Raw genomic sequence first — 10293 nt, 5'->3', positions numbered from 1 at the left:
CACTTTTGCAGTGTTCCCACTAAGCTTGTCATTTGTACCAAGGGGTGCAGGTTGTGATAACATTAGAATTATGAGCTGACATGTATGAAGAGCAAGGGATGGAAGCACAGAGTGTGTTTGTATTTGATGTGGGGGCAGAAAATTGCTCTATAATGAGGTGGGTTGCCAGGATATGAGATGGGAAGTGGGGAGTTGGAGACAGGATATAAGTTATGAGAAGGAAACTAATGTTAGGAAATGCAGAGGTTGTTGTTGTTGTGGCTGTATAAGCTAAAATGTATCTTGCTACTATCTGCCGTGATTAATACAGCTCGACCAGGTCAAAACCTCGCACTAACGCTGTTGATGCCACCAACCATATCCCCGCTCTTTCTGGGGCTCAAATGAGTGTGTGTCGTACAGTATGTGAGGGAGAGTGTGTGTGAGGGGGTTAATAAATGTTGAATCAAACGCCGCACGAGACACTCACACTCCTTAAGGGTTGCCCATTAGCGGTGTGTGGGTGCATGGGGAGTTTATCAGTGTCTGGGTGATTTATGAAGTCAGACTCAATATCATCCACTTCACCCACACACATATGGACATACACATGTGCACACACCAACACGCATGGCCACATGCTCAAACACACACACTCACGCGCATGCAGCTCATGCACTCCTGTAGTCTCTCTCTCTGAAATGGAGGCAGATATTAGGCCAAAATTAAAGGTTTCACAGAGATTAACAGTGCGGATGATGAGATAGTCTCAGCCTCTTTTAATCGAATTCCTTTTTTATCTCCGAGCCAGCGTGGCGCGGAAGTGGCACCACCACAAAATAATACAGACACAATAATAATAATAATACTGCTACTAATGCTGATACATACTAAAATCCCATGAAAATGTAGGAATGAAAAACAAATCTCTATTTTCAAGAAATTCCTTGGGTACCTAAGCAATTACATGGCCAATTACTGGCAGCATGTTTGAATCTTTGATGCTGGACTTGTTTTTTACATCAGCCACAGACCTCTATAAACATCAGTATCTCTGGTTGCTAAATACATAGCATTCCATAGAATTTACTTAGCCACAAGCAAAAAAGGAGGGTGCTTACAGTGCACTTCAGAGTGTGCCTGGCTTAAATGGGACCCCTTGTGGCTGTGTCACAGCTCCCTTCGTTAGGGGGCTGACTGTAGCCTGTAGTCACCACAGGCATCATTAGCCCTCTGTGAAACCACAGACTGAGTCTCATTCTTCATCTGCCTGTCTGCAGCTTCAACATCTACACTGCGATGGTGCACCAACGGCAGAGTAAGGGAGTCCAGCAGCACCGCAAGACAGCCACACTGATCGGATAAGAAATTCAAAAATGCAGCAAAGTTCAAATGTATTCAGCGAGCAGGCCACTTGAATTGGTTGTGCAAAGGTCAGAGCCGGGGTTATTTTTGCAGGGTGGATGATTAGGCTACCTGGGCTAAACAGAAGAGGAATAACTACTGTATAGGCAAGAAACGGTCACTCTGGGGCTGCACTAGACTGTTAGTAAAATCCAGAACTTAGGACAAAAAGACAAAACTGTCACTGTCACAACAGATCATTGTAAGTAAATATAGAAAATAAAAGTACAGGACATATTCAATTAAATAAACTGATATTTCTAAATACACAACATCACTGATGCCCTCTCCATATGGTCTTTTTAAGAGAAAATAATTTATCCCAAAGGGATTAAACTGGGTTGTGATGAAAATAAAATAACATATAAACATTTAAGTTACAGATTAAATGTGCAGTATGAATTCAAGGTTGAAATGTTGATTTCTGTTTCCCGTTCTGTACTGCCCTCTAATGGAAAACACTACTCAGAAATAAAAAAGGAGCTCTGACATCAAGAGCTGCAGCAAGGAGAGAAGACATACAGCATAATTAATTATGAGCTGAACTGAGTAAACGCAACATGAAATCAATTTTTAAATTAAATACAATTAAAATGATGAAAAGGCAGGATTTGTCATTTTGAGATGTATTTATTTAAACATGTCTAAGGTAACAAAAGTACAGTATATAATGCATAAAACATCTCCACTCTAGGTGGATTATAAGGCGAGAGCAAACAATGAGATCTAAATGAAGACAAAACAAATGCTTCACTACAAAGCTTTGTAGCAGTAAAATTCAGAGCCTTTATCATTGGATGTTGAACAAAGCTTTCACTTGGCAGGAAATTAAAAAACCAACGAGAGGTACAAAGACTAATTCTGCTTAGGAAAAAAACAACAACAACAACAATGCAAGAGACATATTTTTAAGGGAATAATAATTCTTTAGAAAAACCATTCCAGCACTATCTGGCAAACGCAATGGAGACCCACGGGAGCATTATGTTTGTAATTCCTACTCTTCTCTGTTTAAGTTATTTTTGTACATTCTAATTCTGCAACAACTCTGTATCACATTAACTATGCAGCATCTCTATTCTTAGATTTAAAAAAGGAGAATAAACTGAATATCTACGCGCAGCTCAAGTTGTTCCACAGAGTGTGCCAAGAACGCTAAACTTTATGGCCCTGTTTTGTCTTCTTAAAAAGAAATCCCGGCCTTGTGTGTGTGACTATGTACTGAATGGAGGACAGTTGGCCTCTGTCATGCTTAAGCCTTCCCTTCACTGCCTCTCATGGGTGAGCAGCCATTGTTTGAGATGGTTGCCCTTGCCGCTCATGTACGGCCCACTCTGTCCACTGCTAGAAATGACTCGGTGGCAGGGGACAAGGAGAGGAACCTGGCACAGACAGACAGAGAGAGAAAATTCAACGCTGAGGAGAGAAACATGTTGAAGTTCTGCAAATGGTAGGCATGATGATTTTTTTACCTGCAAACAAAGCAAACAAGTGCTCATTTCTACTTTCTCTTTTCTTTTTACTCAATATATGAATTCAGAAAAGAGGTTGCAAAAAAGCACATTTTTAATATACAAGCTTTAAACTTTAAAAATTGAAATTCCATGAAGGATTAGTACGGTTACCTCAAAAGTATGATGTGTTGGTACAAAACTAATATTTAAAAATAAAACAGAAATACAGATCGGAGCGTTGCTGCTTTTATATTCTCAGGTTGACGTTTATTGTCACATCAACACAACAGTTGGTGGTGTTGATAGTAGATATGTATTATGTATGAAAGAATCTGATTTACCACATAAACGGTGCGACTTAAAAGTACCCAACGTGCAGGAAATATGAATCTACACTTTTTTTTTGCTTTTTATGTTCATGCACTGCATGAAAACAAAGTGCCACACCAGAAGTGTCTGGTTTGATCCTGCACAAATCCACATTCAGGGTGATGGCTCCGTCTTTGGGTATAAATGTTTTTTACTCTTTAATAGTGTAAAGCAAAGAAGCAATCAAAAATTAATGGGCAAAAACACCAGCAGGATGAATATTCAATCGAGAGGGTGTCAACATTAAGATCTGATAACCCTGTGATCATTAAAAAGAGGAAGTCGGTGGAGCGTTTACTCTTGTTGCAGACGACTGCCAGGGGGGTCCCGAGTTCTTTGTAAACTAAATGGCTGGAGAAAGATTAAACAAGCAAGCCTAAAACACTCCGATCATTGTGAATTCAGAACAAGAAGAGTAGCAATGGTTAGAATGAATCACAGACATTATTCCTTTTAAAATATTCTCAATGTTGCCCTAATATTTCTTCTCATTTTACTAAATAAAAAAACATCCCAACTACTGCTGCGTTGTGTCTATATTCCTCCAATTTAACCAAGTTATCCTGACTCAATGGCTGCACCTCCAGCCTTTCACATAAAAGTTGGACATGCAGTGTGTTTCAGTTCAAATCCATCATTAAACCCGCTCCCATATCAACAGCAATAAAACTTTCCGAGCCCCAGATTAACCTTGCAGACAGAGAAATACTGCTCGAGTATTCGAATCAATACTGTTCCCCGGGTTTGGAGGGAGAGCAGGGTACCCTCAAGGCCTACGGATCTGCCTCTTCACTTGGGGGGAAAAGAGGACTACGCCAGGCTTATCAATACTCAAATCCTGGTGAAGGAGTGCCACAGAGAGGCGAGGATCGATTGAGCACACTGAGCTTTTCACAGTTGAAGCCTGAGTGGAGCAGCGCTACTGACAAGTAATTGACACTGACAATCTGACTCTGGATCTGTATCAGGAGCTGAGGGCTCAGGCTTCCAGCCTCCCTGACGAAAGGAAGGAAATGTCTGTAAAACATGAGACTGAGGAATTATGCAGCCATCCAAAAGTAATGCTATTGGCTAACAGAAAATATAAAGAAACTTGTGTATAAAGAAAATGCAATTTTTTGCAGTTTATTTGCATTAATTCTGTTTGCAATTACTTTTTTAATTATTATCAATAGTATTATTATTATCATAAGTGAGTATTCTTCCTACCTTAATAACAAAAACAGTGTCAGAGTAAAATCGCAGCACTAAGACGAGGATCTACACAAGCTTTCATTCCACATATGAGGGAGAGCATCTCACTGGCTGCATTTCTGTACAAGAAGTGTTCTCTGCCTCACAGAGCACACCGGTGGTGCCCACAGCACTACATGGGCAGAGTTAAACGGGCTTTGATCAAAGGGTTTGATCAAAAGAAGACACACCACTTGCCCTCTAGCCCTCCATTTTGTACAGAGTGGATTCATGGGCAAAATGATGCGGGCCCAGGTTCCAACAAGAATCGGAGATTTGCAGTGTACATCTACAGTAAAGACTTGAGAGAACAGGAACAAAAGGTGTGGGCTTAAAATTGTGCTGTAGTTAGACTTCTACTTCGCCGCAGCTCTCAGAGGGAGGCGTTTATTTCGCCTTTGCACATTTTCGAACACACCTACAGTTTAGATTAAATATCCTGCATCCCAAACATTTAAAAAAAAATTGGAAAACTCAAGTGGAGTACACAAGAACTGTGTTGTAGCGAGTGCTCTTCAAGAAATAGAAACAAAACAGATGGACATCAGATCAGATCTATATTTGTATCACTTTTTATATATTTTCAAAGTTTTGATTATTTGAGCATATACGTATGTTTAAATGTACCCATAGAACATATTACATATATCTATTTATTCATTTGTTTATGTATTTGTTTACTTATTAATTCATTCACCATTTCATTAATTTATTTAACCCTTTTAAATGGAATTACATCATAACATATTGATGTAAAATATTTAAATCTATTCGAATTCATGTGTGGTTGTTTCACATAATCCAGAGTACATTTAAGAATATTGAATAAGGCAACGGATGGTTTTTGCATTATCGATTAATTTGCTGATTTGTTTCTGGATTCACTACTAGGTCTATAAAACATCAGAAAACAATGACAAATATCCATCAGTTCCGTAACTGACGATATCAAATGTCTTGTTTTTTACGGCCATCACCAATGGGACAATCTGGTGACAAAGATATAACAGATTTAAGAAGCTGTAGCCAGAGAATGAAGTTTTTGCTTAGAAAAGTGACACAGACAAATTATAGATATAGATTATGAAAATAGTGACTGATTTTTTCTGTCAATCAACTAATCGATTAATCAACTAATCATTGCCGCTCTATATTTAATACTTTAAGTAATGTAATGGTGTCTCCAGTGCTACTTCTTTATTCACTACCACTAAAAAATTACTAATTAACTTTTGCCTATAGGCAGCATTACTGTTAGTCCATCCGCAACATGCAGGTTCAGATGCACTAGAATCTCGTTAAAATCTAATAATAATCTATTAAAAATGATTAGTTTCTCTATATGACTAAACAAAGTAACTAAGAAAGAAGCCTGTCAATCAATGTCATCCACACTCACCGGGTTCTTCCTCATGGCCCCTCCCACCGCCCGCGCCGCTCTGGGGTTTCCCGCCATCTCGGCGAGGCGTTTGTACGAGACCGTCTCTCCATACTTAACATCCCTCAGAAGTATCTGCAACACGCGGCTGGTGAATGCGTCTTCGCCACAAAGCAGAGGACAGAGAGGAAGAGCGAGGGAGGAAGAGCGAGAGACAGAGGGAGAGAACACAGGAAGAGAAAGTTCCTCATTTAATCAGACAGCTGCCTGAGAGGCTGATTACAACACAACATTATTTTAGTACATTGTTGATTTTACACCTTTGAAATAAACTGGTGTCTTGAATTTAAATCAAAAGTTTGAAACATCAGTACATTTTGATCCACTGAATCGTTTTTTTCATCATGACCAACCATGTTTGAGGTCCAATTCTTATTCCTAGGGGCTTTGAAGGACTCCCTCTTTTTTCTGTACAATACTTATTAAACAACTAAATACATAGAAGTCCCTCAACTTGACCTTAGAGCTAGTATTACCATGCTACAGAAGATGATGTGAGAAAATGATTTCTATGGCAGAAAAATCTAGGTTATGCTTTGAAAGGTCAAAGCTAAAATTAAAAAAGTTCGCTCCTTCATTTAAAAGGATTAAGAGAGGCCAAAAAGACTGCAAATCTGCTCTAGATTTTTAATAATAATAATTTGAATGTTGCACACCATTTGTGGCAGTGGGATGACTTTGAGGTTAATCAGACCAATTTGTCCTTTTAATTGCTTTCTATTCAGAGTAGATTCATTATATCATCTTCACTTAAATGGCGGAATTCTTCAAATCATCCGCAGCTTAGCCGACCACATTAACGGCTTTGATTTCATTAGCAATTTAGCAGTAGCAATATCTTTTTTTTTCTGGATTACCAGGCAGTGACTGAGAGGCATGTTTGTCTAGCTCTGATTGCTAAAGAAAAAGGGAAACTTTTTTTGAAGCATCTCAAAACCTTAAGACAGTGATGCAGTGTGTGAAGCAAGAGAACCACACTTTATTTTTTGCAAAGAGAACAAGATGGGGAACAATAGTCTCATTATCAAGAGGGGGTGAAATTCTTCTAGTACATACATGTACTCAGTCATAAAAATTCAATTAGTGATCTCCCATTCTCTCTCATTTATATGGTCTAAGAGAGCACATGACAAGTGATCTATGAGAAATCCCTCTAAATTGGCATTGTGAGAAAACATGTCACACCCCTGTCTCTCTTCTACAGAGTGAACATCCTTTGCTCCCCAGGCTCCCTCGCTACCTTATAGTCACTCTCCGCTACACAAAGCCATGCGAACAAGGCAATTTGCCTAAACTGGGGGGAATAAGTGTAAAACCTAAAGGGGATATATTTGATTGATGCGCACCCATGTGAGTTCTTTGTCTTGAACAAGGCCCGTAGGTACTGTTTAATAATTTTTCAGGTAATAATCACGCTGTCAACGAGATGACGGGCTCTTACGCAGACAGACTTAATGTTATGAGGAGATAAGATACACCCCTGAAATTTCTTTTATGCATTATTCTCCCTCATAAAGCGTGGATTTGGCCACTTGATGTGTGTGGTACATATTGATATTGCTTTGTCACTGATGGGTTGATGACAACTTGCCCAGACTATGGCTATGACAAATCCCTGTTGATGCAAATGTTATTGACAAACAACCAAAGTCAGTGTCACGGCGCCAGACGCTGCTGAGCACAGTCGCCTACAAGCAGACAGAGCAACAAGCTACGGGGCTGTTTACACCTTTTATAAACCCTGAGCAGCTGTTTCTCCTGGAAGGGTTTCACATCTCCAACAGTTCTGGACAAAAACAAGTGTCTGCGCTTTTATCTGCCAGTACAGAGGTTAAAGAACTTTGCCCTCATCAGTGTTAGTGACAGAGACTTCATGTGGGTCACTCAAGGTGACCAGCAATGATTTGAAGAGCAGTCCCCTAGCCCCATACTTCATAAAGAGCCTAATACGGTGTGTCTGGGGTCAGGACCCTCTTTAGATCGGGGTGCAGTGATGTCAATTGTTTAAATAAAAGTTGAGAGGAACCACTTACATGTTTACAGACATCTCATAATTATGTCACAGGTCATTCATTACCTACCATGAGGCCAGGTGATAAGGCCACTGCAGAGGCAGAGACAGATTGCCCCAGAGTAAACTCGAACCGATCTAGTGATTACGAAGGTATTGACATTAATGATTGATTTGCTCATAATCTTGTATATGAGAGCAATTTGAAAGAAGAAAAAACAATAACAATAAATGGAATTCCATTATTACCAGCTAATGATAGATTTGGGGAGATGACTTCCAGCTGACAGTCACCTCATACATGGTTGGGACAAAAAGAGACAATAGTGGAAATGCAGCTACCTCATTATCCTTTGTGTCTAATGGGAGGGAAGACTTTGACTCCCAGTCAAAGTGTCTCTTGAGTCTTGAGGGATCCCTACTTTTGAAGGCTGACGGGGTGCTGATGATTCTCTGATTATTCGATATTCTGAAAACGTTCATTTCCCTAATTCCTCTCCACATCACAGGGGCGAGCCCTGGTGAGTGTCTCATCTCGCCCTGTGCTGTGCACAGGGGGAGGTTCAGCCTCCTGCAGGAACACAGTCATTTGGGCTTTGAAGAGCGCCCTTCCCCCCTTTGCCTGGCCCCCTCCCTGCATATTCCCGGTGCCGCTTACCGAGACTAAGATCCTCTCGTCTGTTACATATGGATGTATAATTAATGAGATAAGAATATGCATCGCTTCAAGAACCCATGATGGAGTCTGTGTTTTTTCTGAGGGGACCAATGTAAGTGCACGCACACACAAATATACACAAGCTCACTGAGCACGACACATGCACACACTCGCCACCCTTCTACCTCTGACGACCAAACTTGCGTGTGATGTTGCACATGACAATCAGTCAGACAGTATAGAAAACTCCACCTCGCATATCCTTTCATGTCACCTCGGTTGCTCAGGTATATCGTGACAGCTAATATGAAAAGTGGCTTGTTTTGTCAGAAATGTGTAAATAAACATGGCAACACTTCAAGTGAAGGTCACAACTCAATATTACATGACAAGTGCTGCGAGAGCGCCGCCGCTGTCGCAGGTTTCCCACAAGATAACTGAGCAAACAAAAGTTGGTTGTCACAGATTGTAATGACCTGATTAAACTTGTATTTCTTTCCCAGGCAGGCAGCGGCTGCATGACTAGATTGAGTAGGAATTTGTACAGCAGTAGGGCAAAAACGAATCCTTAATATTTGTGAATCAACAAGCAAAAAAATAAATAAAAGGAAACCTTCCATTTTCCTCCCTCAAAAGACAAATACTCTTGATGCTCACATTTAACATTTTTATACTGGCATGGCCTATGGTTCTGACTACTGAGAGCAATCCAAGCCTAAACCCTGTATTTACTGAGCCCCAAAACAACAGGCGAGGGAGAGAGGTGGAACACAGCACAATCACCTATTCAGATCAGGTACTAATGAAGAATTCCATCTATCCTGAAATTTAATTAAAACCCCAAAGACTTCAGATGAGATGCGATTTGAAAGAGCCTCGGGCTGGTACACAAGCACTTGGTGGCGAAGGGAATCACACTGAAAGTTGATATCGTAATTGGTCCTGATGTATTTCTGCATTGCCTTTGCGGGAGCGTGGGACTCATAGCTGTATACAGGGTCTCGATGGAGTACCTGCTCATTGAAAATGCCATCACTCAAGCACTGCAGATCTGCATGAAATTATAGAGCAACTAAGGCCTGATTGCAGGGGAAGAGAGGCACAATTGTTAAATGCATATATTAGAGTTATTTTTCTTCCTGTGTAGGTGTGCTTCTGGGTCTAAATGAGCGCTTCTGAAAACCTTTAAGTTAAAATGCAATGAGCATCTGAGTGTGACAAAGAAATAGTCTGTAATTGTTTTGAAAATGGTACGAGTGCGATACATTTATGATTTCAAAAGTGAGTTGTCAGGCTGCAAGCAGTGTTTGTTTCCTTGAAAACAAAAACGCCAAGGATAATTAATTCCTCATTTTTTTCCTCAGCGCCCTCAATCATTCACTCGACAGTCGCAACTACCAGTTGAAAGGACACTAATTGTCCGTTTTTGGTGGTGCTTTCATTTTACTCGCCCTAGGTGACTGGTCAAGCCAACAATAAACTCATTCAAACTTTAACACCATTCACATGTTGTCATTGAAAAAAAAAACGTTTCCTGTCTGAAAATGTCAAGTGGAATTCGATCAGTTTCAAAGAATGTGCCAAGAATCATGGAAAAGCTTGCCAAGACTAACACGCGTGGTAAGAGCTGCCACAGATTACTGAACCAAGTTACAGCTCTGTGTTCTGTTCTCTCTCCTTTTGCTCACCCACTCACTCGCTTTTCCCCTGCTCTCGCTCTCTCTCTCTCTCTCTTTCTCTCTCTCTC

The 10293-nt window shown here is 40.4% G+C and overlaps 1 protein-coding gene across 5 annotated transcripts in view; it reads right to left on the bottom strand.

The window, feature by feature from the left end:
* Positions 1 to 1993: 1993 nt before the first annotated feature.
* Positions 1994 to 10293, bottom strand: part of LOC116705467 (methylated-DNA--protein-cysteine methyltransferase) — a 19935-nt gene continuing 11635 nt past the window's right edge. For all 5 annotated transcript variants that reach the window (XM_032541671.1, XM_032541668.1, XM_032541670.1 and 2 more), the window contains exons 4-5: positions 5839 to 5978; positions 1994 to 2765 (exon numbers count right to left, since the gene is read on the bottom strand). In XM_032541671.1, coding sequence (XP_032397562.1) covers positions 2649 to 2765; positions 5839 to 5978 — 257 coding nt within the window. In that variant the 3' untranslated portion in view covers positions 1994 to 2648. The remainder of the gene's footprint in view (positions 2766 to 5838; positions 5979 to 10293) is intronic.

The sequence above is a fragment of the Etheostoma spectabile genome, chromosome 17 (genome assembly GCF_008692095.1).
Source record: "Etheostoma spectabile isolate EspeVRDwgs_2016 chromosome 17, UIUC_Espe_1.0, whole genome shotgun sequence".
Taxonomy (NCBI): Eukaryota; Metazoa; Chordata; class Actinopteri; order Perciformes; family Percidae; genus Etheostoma; species Etheostoma spectabile.
The sequence above is the reverse complement of the archived record's forward strand: the minus strand, read 5'-3'. Positions and strand labels throughout refer to the sequence as shown.